At 42.4% G+C, this 23,843-nt stretch overlaps 1 protein-coding gene across 14 annotated transcripts in view; it reads left to right on the plus strand.

The window, feature by feature from the left end:
• Positions 1 to 13,386, plus strand: part of SLC8A1 (solute carrier family 8 member A1) — a 426,549-nt gene extending 413,163 nt beyond the window's left edge. For 11 of the 14 annotated variants that reach the window (XM_007445758.1, XM_007445754.1, XM_007445757.1 and 8 more), the window contains one exon: positions 10,055 to 10,431. In XM_007445758.1, coding sequence (XP_007445820.1) covers positions 10,055 to 10,431 — 377 coding nt within the window. Of the gene's footprint in view, positions 1 to 10,054 lie in introns of all 14 variants that reach the window. The other 3 variants (XM_007445748.1, XM_007445756.1, XM_007445749.1) reach the window with 3 other exon arrangements.
• The last annotated feature ends 10,457 nt before the right edge of the window (positions 13,387 to 23,843 follow it).

Raw genomic sequence — 23,843 nt, forward strand, 5'->3', positions numbered from 1 at the left:
AAAATGTGTATTCTGTTGTTTTTGGATGGAGTGTCCTATAAATATCAATTAAGTCCATCTTGTTTAATGTATCATTTCAAGCTTGTGTTTCCTTATTTATTTTCATTTTGGATGATCTGTCCATTGGTGAAAGTGGGGTGTTGAAGTCCCCTACTATGAATGTGTTACTGTCGATTTCCCCTTTTATGGCTGTTAGTTTGTGCCTTATGTATTGAGCTGCTCCTATGTTGGGTGCATAAATATTTACAATTGTTATACCTTCTTCTTGGATCGATCCCTTGATCATTATGTAGTGTCCTTCTTTGTCTCTTCTGATAGTCTTTATTTTAAAGTCTATTTTGTCTGCTATGAGAATTGCTATTCCAGCTTTCTTTTGGTTTCCAGTTGCATGGAATATCTTTTTCCATCCCCTTGTGTTCAGTCTGTATGTGTCTCTAGATCTGAAGTGGGTCTCTTGTAGACAGCCTGTATACAGGTCTTGTTTTTGTATCCATTCAGCCAGTCTGTGTCTTTTGGTTGGAGCATTTAATCCATTTTAGGTAATTATCAATATGTATGCTCTTATTGCCATTTTCTTAATTGTTTTTGGTTCGTTTTTGTAGGCCTTTTTTTCTTCCCTCCTCTTTTGTCCTCTTGTGATTTGATGACTTAGTGTTGTGTTTGGATTCCTTTTTCTTTTTTGTGTGTATATCTACTGTAGATTTTTGGTTTGGTTACCATGAGGTTTTGATATAGCAATCTGTATATAAACAAGATTGTTTTAATTTCCAGTGCATTTCCAATATCCTGCAGTTTTGCTCTCCTCTTCTCCTGATTGCTGGTTTTGATATCATATTTGTGTGTGGGTAATTTCCTACTTTTACTATATGTTTGCCTTTACGGGTGAGCTTTTCCATTCATAATTGTTTCTAGTTGTGACCTTTTCTTTTCCACCTAGAGAAATTCCCTTAGCGTTTGTTGTAGAGCTGGTTTGGTGGTGCTGAAAATTCTCTTAGCTTTTGCTTGTCTGTAAAGCTTTTGATTTCTCCGTTGAATCTGAATGAGAGCGGTGTTGGATAGTCTTCTTGGTTACAGGTTCTTCCCTTTCACCATTTTAAATATATTGTGCCCCTCCCTTCTGGCCTACAGAGTTTCTGCTGAGAAATCAGTTGATAACCTTATGGGGGTTCCCTTGTATGTTCTTTGTTGCTTTCCCCTTGTTGCCTTTAATATTTTTTCTTTGTATCTTTAATTTTTGTCAATTTGAGTACTTTGTGTCTCGGTGTGTTCCTCCTTGGGTTTATCCTGTATGGGACTCTCTCTCTGTGCTTCCTGGACTTGGGTGATTTGTTCCTTTCCCAGGTTACGGAAGTTTTCAGCTGTTATCTCTTCAAGTATTTTCTCAGGTTGTTTCTCTCTCTCTTCTCCTTCTGGGACCCCTTTAATGTGAATGTTGGTGTGTGCAATGTTGTCCCCTAGACTGTCCTCATTTCTTTTCATTCTTTATTCTGTTCCATGGCAGTGATTTTTCACCATTCTGTCTTCCAGGTCATTTATCTGTTGTTCTGCCTCACTTATTCTGCTCTTGATTCCTTCTAGTGTACTTTTCATTTCAGTTATTGTATTGTTCCTCTCTGTTTGTTAGTTCTTCTAGGACTTTGTTAAACATTTCTTGTATCTTCTTGCTCCATCCCTCCATTCTTTTTCCAAGATCTTGGATCACTATCATTACTCTAAATTCTTCTTCTTCTTTTTTTTTTTTTTTTTGTGGTACGCAGGCCTCTCACTGTTGTGGCCTCTCCCATTGCGGAGCACAGGCCCCGGGTGCATGGACTTAGTGGCCATGGCTCACGGCCCCAGCCACTCTGTGGCATGTGGGATCTTCCTGGACCGGGGCACAAACCCATGTCCCCTGCATTGGCAGGCAGACTCTCAACTGCTGCGCCACCAGAGAAGCCCTGAATTCTTTTTTGGGTAGATTACCTATTGCCCCTTCACTTAGTTGTTCTTCTGGGGTTTTATCTTGTTTCTTCATCTGGGACATTTCCTCTCCTGTCTCATTTTTTCTCACTTTCTGTGATTGCAGTTTCTGTTCCACAGGCTGCAGGATTGTAGTTCTTCTTGTTCCTGCTGTCTGGCCCCTGGTGGATGAGGTTGTCTCAGAGGCTTGTGCAAGTTTCCTGCTGGGAGAGACTGGTTCCTGCCCACTGGTGGGTGGAACTGGGTATGTCCCTCTGGTGGCCAGGGCCGTGTCAGGGGGTGAGTTTAGTGGGCAGCTATATGCTCAGGAAGACTTTAAGCAGCCTGTGTGCTGATGGGTGGGGCTGTGTTTCCTTCCCTGTTGGATGTCTGGACTGAGGAGTCCCAGCACTGGAGCCTACAGCCTGTTGGGTGGGGCCAGGGCTTGGTGAGAAAATGGTGGCCTCCCCAAGGGTTCACACCAATGTGTACTCCCCAGAACTACCACTGCCAGTGTCTTTGTCCCTACAGTGAGCCACAGGCACCCCTGCCTCCACAGGAGACCCTCCACCACCAGCAGGTAGGTCTGGCCCAGGCCCTTATGAGGCCACTGCTTTTTTCACTGGGTCCTGGTGTGCACAAGACCTTGTGTGTGTGTGTGCCCTCCAAGAGTGGAGTTTCTGTTTCCCCCAGTCCTGTGGAATTCCTGTGATGAAACCCTGCTGGCCTTCAAAGCCAGGTTCTCTGGGGGCTCCATCTCCTGTTGCCAGACCCCCAGTCTGGGAGCCTGACATGGGGCTCCGAACTTTCACTCTTGTGAGGACGTCTGTGACAATTATTTTCCAGTTTGTGGGTTGCCCACCCAGTGGGTATGGGATTTGATTTTATCACAATTGAGCCCCTCCTACTGGCTCATTGTGGCTTCTCTGGCTTTGGATTTAGGATAACTTTTTTGGTAAGTTCCAGTGTCTTTTTTGTTGATGGTTTTTCAGCAGTTAGTTATGATTTTGGTGTTTTCATAATTAGGTGAGCTCACGTCCTTCTACTCTGCTATCTTGTCTCCACCCTGTTGTTCCCAAAATACTGATTTTGTTGACCTACATGTCAGAGCTGTTCCATGCATTATCTCAGCTAATCCAGGGAAGGTGCCATCGTCCTCACACAGAGGGTGAAGCAAGGGCTCTGAGTAGTTGGTTAGTGGACCTCAGTCTGCTTGGGGAGCTTTAAAAGATGCCAGTGCTCAGACCGCATTCCAGACCAAGGAAGCAGAAACTCATAGTGGACCTCACAATTTGGTATTTTTCAAAAGTTACCCTGGTGATAAAAATGAGTAGAAACAGGTGTTCTGACCTGCCAACACGAGTCCTCTTGAGCTTTTCACTTACCTCTTTTCTTCTCTTCTAAAAATAGGTGTCATTGTCTCCATTTCTTTTTCAGGGACAGTTTTTATGGGCAGAAATTTTAAGTGTTTTTTTCCCTTTTTCAGTTTTTACAACTCCTCTCCTAACTGGTCATTATTCAGTCAAACATCAGTAATTCCCTGATCTCTTAAACTTCACTTGGATGCCAAACAAGGTTTCTTTTCGTTTGAACCAGTGAAGTGAGTATGTGTATGTAAGTAAGAAAGTGTGGGTTTCATATTTACTGGGGTAAATAAATATCACAACCAAAAGCAAAAACTTGTTTAAGGTTCTTAGTGACAGAGGAATTAGTACATAAATAAAATTTCCATTTGAATTCTCAAAGAGGGAAACAAAAAGTGCACAGAAAAGAGGAAAGAATAGAGAGGAATATATACGTTGTTTAAGCAAAGAGGTCTGCCTTTCAGTCACTAGTAAAATTAGGGCCATAAACCAGGTCTCTAATGTCTTTTTATGACTTAGGTTATATGGAATTTTCAAAATAAAAATCTCTTTGATTTTAAGAATAAGTGTATGTTCTACCACATTTTTATTTTATTTTATTTTATTTTATTTGCGGTACACGGGCCTCTCACTGTTGTGGCCTCTCCCGTGGCGGAGCACAGGCTCCGGACCCGCAGGCTCAGCGGCCATGGCTCATGGCACCAGGGAAGCCCTGTTCTACCACATTTTTAAATACCTAGGACTATAAAGTTAATATGTCTTTAAAGGGTGTTATAACTCCCAAAAGTTTAGAATCATTACGGTAACTCACAATTCCAGACCACTTATGGATTCTCTTGGGATCTGGCTCTGTTGTATTATAAAAATAATTACTAGGGCTTCCCTGGTGGCGCAGTGGTTGAGAGTCCGCCTGCCGATGCAGGGGACACGGGTTCGTGCCCCGGTCCAGGAAGATCCCACATGCCGCTGAGCGGCTGGGCCCGTGAGCCATGGCCGCTGAGCCTGCGCGTCCGGAGCCTGTGCTCCGCCACGGGAGAGGCCACAATAGTGAGAGGCCCGCGTACCACACACACACAAAAAATTACTAATATTGAGCACTCATTAAGTGCCAGGCCCTATTCTGAGCGCTGTTCATGTTAACTCATTTCCCTCAAAACCATATTAAAGTAGGTGAGCTTCTTACCTGGCAAGTGAAAGAGCCAGAATTCAACTAACTTAAGTAAATTTCGCTCTTTCCTTGGGCTTTTATAGTTGCCATGCTGGAATGGGGTTTTTTTTCCAAAAAAAATTAAGAGTATAGCACAACTTGAGAGCGGGGGACTTCATGGTCAAGCAGTCCCAGCCCCTCCACCAAGCTGTTTTATGAGCAAATGACCACTCTATCGAGGGCATCACTGTCTCTAAGAGGAATCAGCTGCTCCTTACTTCTCCTCAATTAGCTGTTTCCCTGAAACTCAAACATCTCTTCCTGCCAGCAAGGCCCCCCCCCCCCCCCCCCCCCCCCCCCCCCTCTGATTTTCCATTTCCATGCCTGAGAGCTGTGGTTCTTGAACCTTGGTATAAAAGCTAGGCACCTCAGGCACTTATTAAAATGTGTATTCCTGTATCTTTTTCTCAGAGAGTCTGATTAAGTGGGTGAAGGGTGGAGCCCCAAGTCTTCATTGTTTTTTTAACTAGGCTGTCCCAGTATTTCCAGTGCCAGTGATATGCACACTTGATTGACATGATACACAGTATCTGAAACAGTCATCACTGCCACCAGTTATTGCATGGCTACACTCATATAAATGGTCATGTGATTTGAAGTAAGTAACCTTGCCAACATTTCTTACCTATTTTTAAGAGGTCAAATGACCCTGTGCTGTGTGGTTCAATTCCATAAACATTGCCACAGTTTCATCACTGGCAAGATCTTCAGGTCTAGAGATCACTTTGACTATTTTATCTAGGTCATTTATTCTTTAAAATGAGATATCGTCATCATCAGTCAATTTGAAGGAAGGTGGGTGGTCATGTACAAACGCCTGCAGAAAAGAAAAAATCCCACCAAAATCATATATATGAATTTAGTCTCTTGATGTATTCTGTGTACCACCCAAACAGTAGACTTAGGAAACCAGAACCCCCCCCCCCCAGAGAGTGAGTGTCTTGCCCAAGAACACACAGACAGAAGAGCCCAGAGGGTCCCCTTGATGAGACTTCTCCCACTAACGCAGCAGGAAGCTCTGAACCACCTGGTCTGTCCCCTGCGTCATCAGTAATTCACAGGTGATGGGAGGCGGCAACCATGCCTCCGTAGCAGGCTGGGCTCCAGTCAAAATCTGCTCCTGAGCGCGAAGCACTTGAGAGTTGCACAGCTGGCCCCCAGCACATGCAAAGAGTCAAGACGAAGATAAACCACGTGGGATGGTACTCTAGGTAATACGTAAACCCTTCCTGTGACCTGCAGGGCTGTAAGAACTATCCTTTTTACAGAAGAGATGTTTGAGGCTTTGTATGTAGCGATAAAATTTAAGTTCAGTTAAAAAATCATTTCTGGAGGAAAGGGGAGTGTGTTGATATCTAATCAATATTCCTGCATATTGACTAGATGACTTAGCCGCCAAGGTTAGATGCAGAGAACAATTATGTCCTGACTCTGTAACATATGGCTTAATTCCAGCCACACTGCCTCCCAAACAAATCTTCCCTGTTAGTGGGTACCAAGGGGGCAGGACTAAAAGTCTAAAACTCTACGACTAATTTAAAATTTATTAGAATTCAGGGGGCGCGGGTTTGATCCCTAGCCAGGGAACTAAGGTCCTGCATGCCTTACAGTGTGGCCAAAAAAAAAAAAAAAAAAAAAGAGTGTAATTTTAGCACTTGCATTTCCGTCAAGAAGTTTACAGGGGCTGATCAAAGGGCTCAGAATAGTGACTAATCCATGTGTCCACCCCATCGATATTTGCCAAGATTATTCCTATTGTGAATCCTATTAGATAATAAAAGACATTGCAAACAAATTATAATATGGCTGAGCAATGAATAGAACTGACGTTTGAGAATAAAGATGTTTATAAGAAAGGAAAAATATAAAACTAAAATTCATTAGAATTCAAGGTGGGAGTTAGAAGCAAAAATTACTATTAGAATATACTAACTTGAAGTATGTATGTAGGTATAGGTATACACGCATATGTAAATGATTATCAACATAACTTTGATTGGTACAAACTCAGTGGCAATCTGATTCATATATGTTTGTATTTAACGGGCCAAGTTCTGAATATGCTTACACCATGTCAATAGTCCTTGTTTGGACTTCACTCTGGGGAATGGCATTTGAGTGGCTTTTGCCTCGTTCAGCCATAAGCAGGTTGCGGGCTTGGCATTCAGGGTCAGGCTTGGCAGGGCCTCGCCTGCAGTCTGTGGTCTGCTGCTCTGTGCACTAAGCAGCGGTGAGAGAAGGTAGTTTGGGGAGATTCCATCACACTTCATTTGGAAGTCAGAGTTATCTCTGTTGCAGTTAAGGCTGATGGTTTGGATTTACTTGTGTTTCTACAATTTTTTTTACACAGCTTTTGAATTGGAAAGCAAAGGTCTGATGTGTAACCCAGGTAAAAAACAAAAAACCTCCCGGATTCAGAGGCCCAAACATGTTTCATTTATGTGAGGAGCTAATCACTTTGGCAAGTAATTTTCAGAGAATCCAAAGAAAGGCATTTGTAAACAGGAACCTATTATTACGAGAATTCTCGTGCACTATTCACATTAATAGGCTACTGAAAAATGGCTTAAGGGAGAAGTCCCTGCAGATCCAGGAGGGCCCAGTAAATCTTTGAATTTGTGCCTCACTCCCTTCTGGGGCGGCAGCAGAGATGCCATCCAGAAAGTCCGGGGTTTCCGAGTGGAGATGGGGCACCCAGGAAGTCTAGTGTGCCACATACTGCGTGCCGGGGGAGGTATGCATGCGTATGCTGTGGAACACGCCAGGTCCCCGCCCCTGCAGCATGGAGGGGGGAAGGCACCCCCCAGTCACTAGCCTCCGCCAGCAGCCCGCCAGCGCAGAATAACATCTCAGGTGATCCTCAGCAGCAGCTGAGCTGTAAGTGGCTTTCTCCTGCTTTAGACTCTGTTCCTTTACTTTCCTTGCTGAGCTGTCTGTCTGTCCTCGAAAAGTCGAAGCAAAATGACTTCATTGTTATTGAGGCTGCTGCTGTGTCAGGTCCTAACAGCTCTTAATAATGAACAGCAAGAGACCGTGACGATTGTCTCACTGGGCTTTTACTCACCGGCCTCTGTTGTGATGGTCCTGATAGGGCTGCAGTGTGTGGTCACGAATGCAAAAAGGCAGCACCCATCCAGCCGGACAGGTTAGCAAGCTGCCTATACCTCCTTCAGTCTTTGCTCTCACTGATACAGGAAGGAGCTGTTTCAAGGTTTCTGAGTGGAAGGAACAGGGCAACCTGAAATGGACAGAGGGAAGGAAACCTTTAGCCTTCCTAGGAGGGGCAGTGAGGTCTAGGGTGAGAATGGGCTCTGAAATCAAACAGATTTGGTTTCAGAATCCTTGCTTTGTTGACGGACACCCAGTCCAAGAGGCATACTGTCACGACATCGCTGTTTCCCACATTGTAAAAGCGGAATAATAACATCTACTCTATAAGGTTGATAAGAGGTGTTGAATGAAAATATCCGTGTAACATGTGTAGCACAGAGTAAGCAGTCCGCCTCTTTATAAAACAGTAACTAAAATCTGCTTTCCGTCACAGACAGGTCAGAATCAGTGAGATGGGCCCTCAAGGTTAACCAATTCCCTTTCGGAAAGAATGTGACACCACAGATCCAGTAGCTTCTCAGCACCCATGGTAAAAGCATAAGAATCTACAGGCTGATAGAAACGTACGTGCTTTGTGTATCATCCTCATTGGAAGTGGCAACGAATAGCAACAGAGGGGGGGAGAGAGTAATCCAGATAGCACACAACTACACGCATGCTCAGAGCATAATGCCTTGTAGTAACAGCATACCTGCCATTGCTGGCTTTGCAAACGTGAGTGCAATTTGACAGCTACTAATATCTACTCTAAACCGACTGTGCAACGTATTTTGCAGAGGTAACTGAAAGGACTTTGATACCAGTAACTAGGGGAGCGTATAGAAAGGAAGTTGAATATCTTACAAGTCCTGTTCACATTCTTAATAAAGGGAGCTATTTCAGATCCAGCGTCAACTTGTAATAGATGGATCTAGGCAGCTCCATTCACATTGTCTTCCCAAAGCACCAAAAGGAGCTACTCTTGCTTTGTACAAAGAAACGTTAGCATTTTACATATAAGAGCTCAATTTGACAAAAGCACTCTGAAGTGGGCATGACCATCCTCATGTCACAGATTAGGAAATTGAGTCTCAGAAAAATTAAGTAATCTGCCTGGGGTCACACATTCAGTTGTGCAGGCAGAATTCGACACCCTCTGACTCAGGTTTGCACTAAGCCCCTGTGCTCTATTCACCAAGTGTAAGTCAATCTTGTCCTACTCCCTGTAGAGAAAGGAAATGTATGATTTTCCCAGCTTCAGAGAAAAGATGCAGACAGGATTACTGGCGAACAAAGAGCTTTGAGGATGGCCATTAACATGCCAGGCCAGGGAAGGGTGAGATGGAACGATGAACAGCATTTGCATGAAGGCAGGAGGCCTGAGCTCAAGGCTTAACGTGGCTTCTTCCTTGCTGTGTGATGTTGCACCTCTCTGAGCCCAGTGTCCTTACCTATAAAGTTTCCTCTCCTCATAGAACTGTTGTCACCCTCAATACAATAACATAGGTGAATCTGCTTTCCTATTTGTAAGGCTCTAGGCAGATGTCAGTTGTTATCATGGGTCAGTTAGTTTCACTTCCACCACTGACTTGCTCTGGAATCTTTGGAAATATTTCCTGAGCCCTGAACCTTCTCATCTATAAACTAGAGCTGGATGATACAGCAGCCTTCAGTAATACCCTTCAGCAGCCATTCTCAAACTTCATTGACCTAGAATCTTTTGGCATGTTGTAAAAACATGTTCCCGAGTCCCGGCACTTATGATCTAGCGTGGCTGGACGGAGCCTGGTAAATCTGATTCTGATGTAGATAGGCCGTGATAACGCTCTGAAACATGCCTCCCTGCAAACTCAGTGTTACAAAGAACCGTGGTGGGCTTCCCTGGTGGCACAGTGGTTGAGAGCCTGCCTGCCGATGCAGGGGACACGGGTTCGTGCCCCGGTCAGAGAAGCTCCCAACACGCCGCCACGCGGGACGGGAGGCCGGGCGCCCATCCAGCCAGACAGCCTGCATTTCTGGAATCACCGGACGCCTGTGTAAATTTCCGTCTGGTCTGTCATTTTCCAGAGGCCACTCAAGATCAGGGGACAGAACGCATCCTCTCCAGGTGTCCTGCCAGCCCACCCACTCAAGATCAGAGGGCAAAATGCCCAACTAAAACAGAACAAAACACAAACGCAATAAACTGGAGAGAGGGAGGAAAGGGTGCCCTGAAAAAAAAAAAAAAAAAAAAAAAAAAAAAGAACCGTGGTATCTGTGGGTAAAGAACTTGACCAAGGTCACCTATAAGTCAGCAAGTTCTGATACCTGGGACTTGAGGGAACACCAAAGCTCTGTCCTGGTCATGGGGTGTCCATCGACGGTTTGATTCCAGAGTACGCAGCTGAAGCTGCCGGCACTCCACAGACCTCTTTAAGTGGCTAAGTGTCATTGCCTTTTTCCTCTTCCCCCACAGACACATTTGCAAGCAAAGTGGCCGCCACCCAGGACCAGTACGCAGATGCATCCATAGGCAACGTCACAGGCAGCAACGCAGTGAATGTCTTCCTGGGAATTGGCGTGGCCTGGTCCATCGCTGCCATCTACCATGCAGCCAACGGGGAACAGTTCAAGGTGTCCCCTGGCACGCTGGCTTTCTCCGTCACTCTCTTCACCATTTTTGCTTTCATCAATGTCGGGGTGCTGCTGTATCGGCGGAGGCCAGAAATCGGAGGTGAGCTGGGTGGGCCCCGGACTGCCAAGCTCCTCACATCCTGCCTCTTTGTGCTTCTGTGGCTCTTGTACATTTTCTTCTCCTCCCTGGAGGCCTACTGCCACATAAAAGGCTTCTAAAGGAACAGTCAGATGTAGTACATTTATATATATATACATATATATACATAAAAAATTACGTACAACGAACAGAAGAAACTGACATTCGTCATGTCCACTTACCTGCTGATGGAATCCAGCTTCACGAGCAGACTCTGTACTAGGGCCCGAGTGAGAAGGCATCACCTCCTGTTCCCAGGGGCATCGTCACGTTGAACCAGGCGTGGAGGCAGGCCTATCTTTGCAGCTCAGCCTCTGAGGGCTGTGTTCTCCCCGGGTTCATAAATCGTTAAGCCTTTGATTTGTTTTCTGTTTGTTTATGCTTGTTTTGGGGGTGGGGGTGGGGAGGTGGTTGATGTTAGGCTTTTGTTTTTTGTTTTTGTTTTTGTTTGGGGGAGGATCAGGGTTTTTGCTTCTCTCGTGGGAGGTGATGACCAATCTAAATGCAAATGGGTTTCGGGTAAAAATGGAAATCATTAAGATTACTCTCCCTTCCCCCAAACATTTAAAAAATTGTTTTGGATTAAGAGAGGAAATGGGCATGGAAAAAGAAAGAAGCATGTCTTCACCATATAACTAAATTGCATGCTCATCTCTGGGATGGGAGCAGAGGTGAAGCTGCCTCCAAGAAGAAACATGGCAGCTGGAATGGAGCCCAGAAGAGTCATGGTCCTAGATAGAGTCTGATAGTGAAAGATAGGAGGCCTGGCACTCCTGTTCACCAGGTACAGGAACATCGCGCCTAGATTCCCAGGAACATGCAAACTCCTTTCTTATCCCTTTAGCACTGGACTGTGATTAGGAAGGCCCTTATATTCTGGTGTTCCAGCCCTGCTAACCCCCCAGGCCCCCCATCCCAACCCTCCTGCCCCCCTCCCCTCATACAAACAGGAAGAATAACTCCATTCCAAAAGCACATCATCCTTTTCCACTTGCGTCAGTGTGTGTCCCAGTCCCATGTTGCTCTTGCCTGGGATCGTCCGTCAGTTTTGTTTTCAAAAGCATCCATGGCCGGCACACGCCTGTTCCAGTCATGACCGAACATCTGCTCCTCCTTCATGGGCCTGTTTGGGAATGTTGTCGTGATACCTGTTACACAGTGCATGGATGAAAAACCAATACAACAAAACCAAGCATATCTGTACATAGTAGAGTATAGCACATACCGTTCTCCCACTGGGCAACGTTGATTGATTGGTCATTGAAGACATAAGTGAGTTTTCTTTTCACCTGAGTTGTAACTTTTGTGTTGTTTTTGAGTTTGATTAGGGACAAAAGGAGAAAATGGCTTATTCGTGGATCTTCGTGTTCATTTCTAAGAAGCAGTAACTGTTACATGGGAAGTTAAAGCTATTGAGAGGACAGTAGGCAAACTACAAAGTATCTCCATGGAAAATTAGCCACTTGGTACACATCAGAGCCTCAAAAACTCACCTGTTGGTTCAGGAAGGCCAAGGAGAAGGGCATGTAGAGAAGGGGATGCGTTAGATGTGCCTGAGCTTTGAAAGCCTCCATTCCCACAACACCCCTGCCCCCAAAGTATTTATTTCACATCTGCTCTGTCTGGCACAGATGGTAGATAGTGCTGGTTTGTTCATTTTATTTTTGTACGTAAAAGGCAATTTGGAGTCCTGTTTCTTTCACCGTCCAGACCCCTCTGATTGTACCTGCAGTTCCTGAGGAGGAAAGAAGCCGTGGTGAGCAACAGGCCTTTAAAAGTGTATCTCCTCTACTTAGGACTAAGGAGGAAGCAATTAAATGGGATGATTAGTGCCTCCCAGGAGCATTGCCCTGGGAGATTTTTAACCCTGGAAAAGGAATGGCTCTTTCTGTTTCACAGTATCAGAGAGTGTGGATAAACCCAACATTCCAAAGCCATGAGTCCACGAATGAGGTATAAATGGAATGACTTAGGTCCCCTCTCAGACACTTCTCTATCCATAAAGAATCCCAGGCCGGAGACACCCCTAAGCCCTCTGTATTGATTCAAAGATACTTAACTCTCAACAATTTTAATTTGTATTTTCTTCCACTTAATAATCACGCTCATTCATCATTTAATAAACATTGGGTGACCGAATGCATAATTAAATGCTGGTTACCCACTCAATATGCCAGGTACTGTGCTCCCTCTTGGGGACTAAACCATGGACAAGACAGCCCAGATCCCTGCCCAGAGGGGGTTAACACAGCCACATGGAAACAGTTTGATCTTACGAGAAAAACACAATTCTGAAACCCTCTTGTCTAAATATCTAAGATTTTCTTTAACTGAGACAGTATAAGGTATAGGGTATGAAAAGCATTCTGTGTATCCTTAGCCAATCTTGCAGATCTGCACATCTTCCCATTTTAAACCAAGTAAGGCAATTGTGCTGGTGATCCAGATCACTGAGAAGGCCCAATTAACCCCAATTTTTATCTTTCTTGGACAGCAGTACTTTTCTATGCCCCCCACAGCTCTACAATTTCTCCTGTCTCTTGGAGCCTCACCCCTACCTGTCATGGCCCAACACACTGGTGGCCTAACTCCTTTGAGGGCAAACTCTAACCCTTTTTTTTTTTTTTTTTTGAAGATTTATTAAATAGAAAGCTAGCCTAGGAGCACCAAGTAAATTGTCAAGGGATATGAGTTGTTGAAACATTAGAAAGACTTTGCCCTCCTTTCTAGCCATATTTGGAATGTTAATAATCCCATAGCAAATTTTCACAAAGGACTTTAAGAAATCCTTGCCGTTGGTCAACTTCAAAGCTTTTTGGTTTGTTTGCTTTTTAAATTTTCATGTTTTAGAGAAAATATGATTCTGGTTGTTCAGGGTTGTATTAGGAATTATAGTCGTGTAAAATTATTTTGTTTGATTATTTTGTGTGTATTATGCACAGCTTGGGGGGGAAGTGCACTAATTGTGCTGTTCCTTATAAATGGTACACACTATTGACACAGACAAATAAAGTTTCTAATTGTTTCTGATTTAATCACTAGTGATACAGCATATTCTGTATGGAATGTTTTCTCTCTTCTCATTGTCATCTACTTCATCTTTTGTTTTCATGTTTTGAAGAAATAAAGACCAAAAAGGTATTACTGTGCAATTGGTATCCTCATCCAAAAGAAAGAAAATAGATGCCCAGTATTCGACTTGGCAAATGTCAACCCTTTGGTCATGCATTGTTTCCTTTTAATGTCCCAAAGGAGCACAGGGTCAGAATATTGAGATAAATGATACTTTATGCATCTCATTGTCTTTAAATTTTTCTTTAGAATTCCTCATAGTATTCTTTAGAATTCCCATATTATATCCATATATGGTCATACACAGAACACTTTCCTATGGGAAGGTAATTTTCTTGGATCAACAATTAATGTGTCTCCTGGGACCCAATCTTTGGTTTAACACAGAATGAGCAGCCAACATCTACTTCTTTAACAGCAAAAGGAATAATTCAGTGACCAGAGTAGCCTTGCCTGTTGAGCAACTCTTCGGCAAAGTGCCGTGGCCCAATGATTCTAACCTCTTATAAGCTAATTTTATTCTTTCAAAGATTCCGATTCCAGCCTTCCACCAGTGAAGGTTTTATGGAGCTTTGCTCTTGTGGCTCACAGCATGAACACACTGAGATTTTTCTTCTTATAATTTTTTCTTATAAAGCATGCTGTCTTCAACTCTGCAGCTATTCTGATAGGTGGCTCTCATCCACAATGAGACTTCCTGATGCAATACCTTCCCCCGCAGTGGTCTCACGATTCATAAAAGATCATTGTACGCATGCTCTTGTTCACGAGGGGCTAGATTCATTGTTGATTCCACAGCCCAGGGCCCCTGCTCCTAATCTGTCCAAGTGAGATTCACCAGTTTGGCTGCTTCCATCTGAGAACATTGTGGGAGCAATCAGAAAAATAACACATTTCCTCTGGTAGATGATGAAGCCCTTACATTCTCTAATGGTGACAAAACTTCACTATCTCAAGAATGTAAATCAACTCCTTTAAGACTTCTTTCAGTGTTTCCTGGCTCAAGATGTGTAGTTTCTCTTTGATTATGGTTTTCTGTCTGTGTCTGACTGTGGGCAGTTATATCCAGAGCAAGTCATGGTATAGTTTCATAACTTCAAGAATATTTGGCCATTTCATGATCAACCACGTACGACACTGGATCTTACAGTGACCTAAAAACGGCACTTGGCTTTTGTTGTAGTAATCATTGCACTTGGCCAAGACATTCCAGCTGTTGGTAAAATTGAGCGTTTCAATTGATAAACAAGGACATTCCATAGAAGAGACATACAAAAATCATATTTCTCTTACAAAGAAAGGAAGGTGCTGTGATGAGTGGCTTCATGAACTTTCATTCAGATCTACTTACAGATTTTGGTAATGGATTGCATTTCTGCTCTTCTTTCCAACCATTGTGTTCTTATCACCTCTGGCCACATTCATGGTCTTCCACCCAACATACGTCAAGTGTTGGTCGGTCCTGATGATATTTCACCTGCAAAGATAGCATAGGAAGGGGAAACAATTGTAAGAGACATTGAATTTTTAGAGCTTAACCCAGCCATGGTTAATCATCTCCCAAAGCAGAGAATGTCTTACCTATAGGAGGAGCAACCACTAAGTGGTGGGACTCCCAAGGGAGAGAGTGCTTCAGCATTCCAGCCAATGAGAAATGGGTGAGTATCTAGCTGTGACTTTTTCCCTGCCAAGATATCCAAACAGATGCATTCAGAGGCTCTCCCAATTTCCATTTTGTCAAAGGTCCTCTGATTGGCTCTCCTGTGGGACTTTTAAATCAGTGGTCATTGTATAAATTATGTTCATTGATTGATTGATTTGTAGAACAGAACATTCTAACTTCGAAAAAGCAACTTAACTTTGTAGTTAGAATTATGACCCATGTCTTGACAGGAAGAATTGCTTGCCCAGAATTGCCTGGTAATCAATGAAGTATTTTACAGATGCTTAACCTGCTCACATGCTTTAGAATCATGCAGTCTAACCTTTTCTCAAAGATCCAGAGAGGTGTCCCCTTGGGAATATGCAACCATAACCTTTTTTTTCCCCGATTTCCAACCTTTGTAGTTCTTCCATGGCTGTTCCCATCATATTCATTACCCTTAGTAGTGTTTACTGTTACCTCTCAACAGTGTGGAAAAGGCTCATACTAAAAATACTCTGGTCATGTTTTATTGAAAGTGAATTTGTTATTGGAAAGTCAAATATAATGATGTCCCACCTGGAAAACAGGCATGAGACAGTGGTATCTCTATAAATGTTTAGGACAGGATTAGACCCTACAGCTACACACTGCAGCAGCACTATTTTTTTTTTTTTCTTTTTGCGGTACGCGGGCCTCTCACTGTTGTGGCCTCTCCCGTTGCGGAGCACAGGCTCCGGACGTGCAGGCCCAGCGGCCATGGCTCACGGGCCCAGCTGCTCCGCCGTATGCGGGATCTTCCCGGACCGGGGCACGAACCCGCGTTCCCTGCATCGGCAGGCAGACTCTCAACCACTGCGCCACCAGGGAAGCCCAGCACTGTGCATTTTGTTCCTCTCTGGATCACATGCTTCATGTTTTAGTGCCCACCTACCTAGCCTTTTATTCTATAAATGTACGCAGGTATGGGTCGAGGATAAAGACCCCCACGTACATCTCCAAACGTGAAGTGTGTAACCGTAGAAACCCATCATATATAGCTTCCATGCCTCCAAGAAATATGAGTGGATCAAATGCTTCTCTGTAGTTATTACATTCATGATATGCAAATAGTAGGGAAATTCACATTAGTAACCAAAGACGCCAAGAGAGAAATTCGCTAACATCAACGTTACTGAGTCAATTTTGACAGTTAATGCAGAGCCCAGCCCTCCTAATTTGTTGACTGCAAAGAGATCTACCTACCCAAATCCAGTAGTGTAGAAGGGAATTAATTTACCAGAATGATTCTACAGCCCTCTGTACTGGAAATTGTTTGTTTGCCTGGAAGGATATGGCCCAGAGATTTTTCAAAGACATTTCCCCTACATTCGCAAATGGAAATAACCCACATTTAATTTACAGCATTTGTTATTAGACTTCTTAAAGCCACATGGTAGAGCAATAGATAAATTCTCCAAGGAGATCTTTCCTAAAAACATGATCCTAGGTTTGCAGTGACCCATCCTCCAGTGTGAAGATACCATTCTTTCCAAGTGGAAGGAACAGTTTCTCTTAAATGTATACCAAATATATAACCACTTTTCAAACTATGTCACCTAAAAAGACTAAATTATATAAATATTTAAGATAAAGCTGATATGGCCCATGTGTCTAGTTGTGAGAAAAATAATTCTCTACCTTCTTATACTCAACATTAAAATTTGTAATTTCTTCCCAAGGAAGACATCTTAAAAGATTTTCCATTCTCATGATACTCATATAATTAAAGAACATGGCTAAAATAATGATGTGGGTGAGAATTATCTATGTGCTTGACAAGAACATATTTAAAAATGAGAGAATTAGCCAAAAGAAAATTGTTAAGATCTCATCCCAGGCTACCCTTGTCTAAGATACTGGAAAGCCATTATCCTTACAGAAGATGGATTCCCAGTTTTTAGAAACAGTACAATTAACACTCTCATTCTCAGTTTTTATATGAAAATCAAAGCTGAGCATGCATAACCTTTGGCTTTGGCAACCAAAAACAAAAAAAGTATGCTTTTGGCACACCTTTCTATACTGCTGAGTTACTTTGTGTAATGCACTGGACTTACACAGGTGTCTCATAAAAATGCCTCCAATAATTTCCACCCTCTTTTTTTAAGCCATGAACTTTCTAAATTTCACAACATAATAACTTGATAATTTCATTTATAAAAGGCTGATTCTATTTTGATGTTATTTACATTTCAGAAATAATTTGAATATTTAAAATAATAACACATCAGATGAGATATTGAGCTTGAATCTAGCCCAAATAAACGATAAAGCTCAGACAGACCTATCAATAGTTAAAAGGCTTGTGAAACACTGACCTTTTCATGAACAGCAAATAGAAATGCTGTTTTCAACCTCCTTTTTACGGAAAGTTGCCATTTCAACCAGTGTAAAAACAAACAAGCAAAAAGATTTAAAATGCTAATTTGAAGATTATTTCTGTGAGAATCAGATACGGTTTCAGAAGTAAATCTCCTCTATCCCATCTCTTCCTAGAGCATAGAGATACATAAATACAAAAATAGATGATGTATGTCAAAGAACTCGAATGGCATTTTCAGATATCTAGGATTGCCCTGAAAGCCCATGTCAGGTTGGTGTTCCTTTTTATCAGATCTCTTTTATAAATAGGAGAAGTGTGTGTGTGGGGGGGGGAGACATGGAAGGAAGCATATTCCTGAATTTTTTTTTCCTTTTTAGTTAAAGATGTAAATTCCAATTTGTTTGAAAACTGCTTAGAATACTGTTAATTATATCTATCCTTCTAAAAACATACATAGATTTTTAAAAGAAAGAAAGTCATTTTTTCTTTCCTCATTTGGCAAGCATTTCTGATAGAAAGTTTCTGGATCAATTAGGGCTCCTTTCTGACTTTTCCAATTACCCTCTGTCTTTTGGGTTTTTTTTTTTCTTTTTTTGGGAGGGGTGTTTGAATACAGCTCTTGAAAAAAAAATCCTCATCTAGGTCAAATCCTGGGGGATTAAAAGGATGAGAGTCTATATTTTCCTGGAAACATAGCACTGAGCAGATCAGCCCCCATACATTAGTTGATATTTTCTAGAAATGTGTTTTGGCGTGTTGGGACAAAAGGAATGGGACTCCCACCTAGTTTTGCCACAAATACCTAATCATCTACTGACATGTAGATTTCTCCACTAGCTGTAGTTTAGCTTAAGATATTCTCAACTAAACCCACCCTCAACTCTCATATACACTGGTTGTCTTATCCTTAGTGTTTTGCTGCCAAGATCTTACTAACAGGCAAACTAGCCCTTTCAACCAGTTGGTACATGAGATTTCTCCAAAGGGAAGGATGAGGAATGTGTACAGAGTGGGGTGTGATCTTCATGCCAAGTCACTGGAACCTATTTAGTCAAATGCTTCATTACATACTGGACTCTGTTTGGGACACTTACTATGGGAAATATCGCAAGGACTTTATTTTATTGATATTGCATCAACTAAACTTTTGTGGTATTGGATCTAAGCAAAGGATGGCATCACGCCAAAACGTAAAGTTTTTTTTGTTTTGGGGGGTTTTTTTCCGGTACGCGGGCCTCTCCCTGTTGTGGCCTCTCCCGTTGCGGAGCACAGGCTCCGGACGCGCAGGCTCAGCAGCCATGGCTCACGGGCCCAGTCTCTCCGCGGCATGCGGGATCTTCCCGGACCGGGGCACGAACCCGTGTGCCTGCATCGGCAGGCGGACTCAACCACTGCGCCACCAGGGAAGCCCCTGTAAAGTTATTTTTGTTAGCTACACTGTTATTGTTACCATTTGCAAGAAAATAATGTCTGATATTTCCGTCTAAAACTCTAAGCACAGGTTTTTGCTGCCGTCAGTAATCTGATAGGAAATTTCACACTCTGAATCTTCTTTGAGACAGAGGATGCCGTGGTAAATGTACATGTGAGGCTTAAAATATTCTTGATATTCTCAGGTTGTTCTCACAGACTCTGCATAGATTTACTTTTCTAAAACAAATGAGTATCTTTCTCAACAAAGTGGATCGGGAATTTTCGCAATAAGCACCCAAAGAACCTGTGAACATTAGGTTGCATCAGTGGCTCCACTTCAGTGCCCCCTTTTCCTACTTCTGACTCTTAAGCCCTGTGCATATCTTTCAGAAACAACTGCGGACAGTGAGAGAAAGCCAAAAAAAAAAAAAAAAAAAAAAAAAAAAAAGAGTTGTCCTACCTTTCCAAAGGAACGAAACCTGCTTCTTCTCTTTAAAACTGGGACTGTTTCAAGTGTTTAATATTAAACACAAAACCTAGAGAGATGCTTTTAAACCCCAGATCTGAAGCAAAGATTGCATTTTTGCAAAGCTGTCAGGAGAATTTATGTTAATCATTGAGACATAGGATTTACTAACATCAGTACCCAACCACTGCCCTCCCGCATCCCGTTCATACAGTATCTACAGGCAAACAAGCAGTCAGTCAGGGGAGACGGATCACTATGAATATCATAATCACACCACCATTTAGTCACTAGATGGCATCAGGAAGTAGGCAAAATAGATGGGATCAATCCTAGTCCTTGAGCCAGATCACCACTTTGCTCACCCCCGTGATGGATATGGTCTGTGAACATTAGAACAATGCAAGAAGGATTTTTTTCACTTGATGGGAATATTACCTGCAGAGATTCCTTTCTGCTCTGAGCCAGCGTGTTGTGTTTGACTCAGACCTTTCCAAACAGAGTCATGCAGCTCCATCACGTACTTGTTGCCTGCTTGGAGAGTGAATCCCTCTCTCCAAACTGGTTGCCATGGAACACATTTTTTAAAACACTGAGAAAGCAACAAACACTAAGTATTGGACCTAGGTCTTTCCAGCCAACGCACTGACACTCCAACTCTAAAAATCATTTCATTAGTAAAATGAAAAGAATAGTTGCTTTGTCATTGTTCACAATTAATTGATACCTCTTCAGAGCCTGAAGCTTCCACTAACCAAAATGAGATCCATGGGCAGTATTATTATGACTCTACCCAAAGACTAGGTTTGTTTTGTGAAGAGACCAGAATTGATTTGGGTCCCTTTAAAGCAACAGACAAGATATTTAATAACATTTGAACACAATGAAGATTCAGCACATGCTGCCGGGTTAGAGGAGGGCTGGGCTTCTGACAGCCTCTCTTAAGGTACCGCTTTTCCACCTAAGGTTTTAGCTGTCATGGCTCCCAGTGGAATATTTCCCCACACTTATTCAGTGGGAAGATACTGACACAGCTCCAAACTCTGCCTTCTTTTTCCTAATTCTCTCTGGAGAAACAACCATTCCAGAGCTTGTGATATAAAAGGAAAAAAGAAAAAAATGACAAGGTGCCTTATCGGTTGATCCAGAAGTTTTGCACAAAAACACAGACCAGGGCTTCCCTGGTGGCGCAGTGGTTGAGAGTCCGCCTGCCGATGCACGGGACACGGGTTCGTGCCCCGGTCCAGGAAGATCCCCCATGCCACGGAGCGGCTGGGCCCGTGAGCCATGGCCGCTGAGCCTGCGTATCCGGAGCCTGTGCTCCATGGCGGGAGAGGCCGCAGCAGTGAGAGGCCCGCGTACCGCAAAAACAAAAACAAAAACAAAAACAAAAAAACACAGACCATTCTGATTGTCTCCATACTGACTAACACTGTACTTACTAAGTGGCTTTGTTTTAAGTGACTGCAAACCACACCAAAAAGAAAAGGTTTGAGGAAATATTTCCAACCCTTAATCAAAGGTCAGAAATCACTTTGATGACAGGATATCAAATGTCACTTTATCTTCCTGCCTAGTCCTCGCAAATCAATAAGGATTGAATAATGCAGAAAGTGTTTGGACAGTACTCACAAATTCAAATTCAGATCTGGAAACTGGAGCTTGATAAGTATCAACTGACAAATTACCCAAGAAAGAGAATCAGAAAGAAACCAAAGAGGGCCAAAATTTACAAGTCTGTCCTCCAAGATCATTGACTTACTTGATACTCAGTTAAAACTTTGAAAAAGTCATCTATAGAGCCAAGGCAGTGGAACAATTTTTAAGTCAAATATCAGAGTCTATTTCATTTTTTCAATCATACAATTCCATAAACCTCAAGCAGTTCTTTTGTGCAGAGTATTATACTAGGCACCCTAAGAAAGTATGAAGAATTCAAGACAAGTTAATTTCAAGAAAATTAGCACTAGCCCTGAACTTAGTCAGGAAGAGTCCAGCTATGGCACACTAATTAAATGAACCTTCCATTTTGGTCTAAAGACATTTTATCAATTTGAGACTGCTAAACGGAGCCACTCTGAAAAATATCCAGGAACATTCCTTTAATAGAAATAGAGCTGCTAATTTTCTTAACTTCACATTCTATCTTTCACCAACGAGATAAATGGATACAAACTCAACTAACATCTCCAGAGTCTACGATGCACCAAAGCCTGTGTGAGACTGACATACAGTCTTTTGTTTCAGCGTTTCAAGTTGGGATAAACTTGTTCCAAAAATAATTTGCCCTCCCATTACTGAATTTTTTCTACCGGGTGTGGATATTAGTTCATCACTGAATTTTCTTAACCCTGCCTAATGTTCTTTCGACTTTGAGGCATCTGGCTGTATTTCAGTGAGTTACAACTCCAGCTGTCACATGTTAACAGCCAAAAAGAGAAGACCTCAATCCCCATGTCTGAGTACACAATGTTCTCTTCATTTCGACATCAAATAGTCATCAAAGAGGAGACCTCAAAGGCTTTCTTCTTTTGAAAATTAGAATTTCATTGTTTCAGAGGATTGTGAATCCTGAGCTCTCTCTGGATTTGAATTTCCTCATCACTAAATGGAGGGGTTTCACCTTTAACTTGGTCTTCCAGAACACATGAAGCCCCGGCGTGATCCTGGTATCAATCCAGTGGGTATGGGTTGAAGGTGCTTTATGTTGGGAACCAGTTGGTCTTCGTAACACTCCTCATAATACTTGATTACCAATGTAAGCCTCAAGCCAATAAAACCACATTAAGTCTGACAGGAATTTAAAGATTTATTTTGAAACAATTCTTTATGCACTGCTGAAAAAATTTCCCTTCCCTAACTGGAGTGAAAAGTTTCTCCCTCTGTGGGATGCCCAACAATAGAAAATTTAATGAGATAGGAATGCATTCCACCTCAGTGACTTCCTAAGGTTGAATCTGCTATTCTTCTAAATGTAAAATTTGAGTTCACACAGTTTCCTACAATAATTCCACTTTTATTCTTCAATTTTTATACTTAGTGACAACCTTTTAGGAGAAAGAGACAGCCAGCAGTGATTTTATACTAAAGTGTGTGAATACAGACAGGATGCACACTGACCAGGAGAAAGATATTAAAAGATATAAGTATTCTAAAGGAAGATGAGAAAAGGATTGCATTTGCTGCAGATTCAACTGTCTTTTCAAACGCCTCCCTTGTTATGGAGAAAATGACTCCTCAAAAAGATTTTACAAAAAGACTTAAATCCCATCCCTAGCAATCATCTGGTTTGCCACAGCCCAAATGTCTCATTAGCAATCTGAAATTGCACATGGTTGTAGAAAATATAGCAAGAGGATGTAGACATTGCCATGGGGAAAGGAAAAAAAAAAGAAAAAGCGACCATGACAAACTCTGCTTATGTAAACAAGGAATGTTTTAGTGGAATGAATGTAAGCTTTCTCTTGAAAGAATCCCAGTTAGAATGTCATCAGAAATGGCAAAACCATGGCAACATCACAGCAGTAAGATATTCCAGTTTTATTAGCACTGAGGCAAAAACCAAATTTGTCGGGGGGGGGGGGGGGGGAAAGGGAAACAAAAATTCCTGGCATTGCAACAGATGAAGTGATCTCGCGAGCCTCGTGGTAGAGAGAGAAAATTAAAAGATAGTATTTTTGTCCTAACTATAGTACTGTCTAACTTCCACCTGGGGAAAAAATTACTTTTCCTTCTCTCATTATATGTCTTTATGTAGAGCTGCTATTCAGTTATGGTAGGCATCATATTTTTATATTTCCGTTAAGTCCCTCATGTTGAATTTGACTCTCGTTTCACATTTGATTAGGAAATCCTAAATTGGAAAGGTAGATTTTTCTGCCTTTTTTAAAACAAATCTGTGCCATAAGCATTTTCTAGAGGTGACTGCCTTAAAGCCATCCTGGTAGCTGTCAATCATCAGTAGGTGCTTGGTTTAACGCAGAGAACCCATAAATAAATAGAGCTTTCCTTCCGCACAGGGAGTGGCCCCTTCTGACAAACTCATGTCTGTTTTTCCTCAACTCCTTGTGCCAGTCCAGCCTCTTGATCTACCCAGGTCCACCTGTCAATCAAAAGAACTGCCAACTCTAATTACACGTGCTGACAGCTTGTTGAACCGAATTCCTCATCAACGGGATTTCATGGAGTGGCCCTTGCTGTTCTTGTTTACTCTTTACTCTTTTATATAGGTCCTTACATTTGGTAGGCTGTACAAAGGATTGTACTAGAAAAAGTCAACAGACCTTTGTGTTCAGTGAAGAAACTAGGAACAAATTTAGCTGTTATCATGTTAATCCTCCTGAGGTCTCAGGGAGAAAATCACCTGTGTGGTGAGAGAGCCTTAATGCTATTCCTAAAATAATACTCCCTGAAGAAAGGCCATAGAGTCTTCCTCAAATAACCTTTTGGGACTCAAATTTAATGATGTCTAAAAAGCATATTCTCTTCAGAGGAAGGTCATAGGTTAGAGCACGAGTTTGAGTCACATTTCACT

This window comes from Lipotes vexillifer, unplaced genomic scaffold (genome assembly GCF_000442215.2).
Source record: "Lipotes vexillifer unplaced genomic scaffold, Lipotes_vexillifer_v1.1 scaffold278, whole genome shotgun sequence".
Taxonomy (NCBI): Eukaryota; Metazoa; Chordata; class Mammalia; order Artiodactyla; family Lipotidae; genus Lipotes; species Lipotes vexillifer.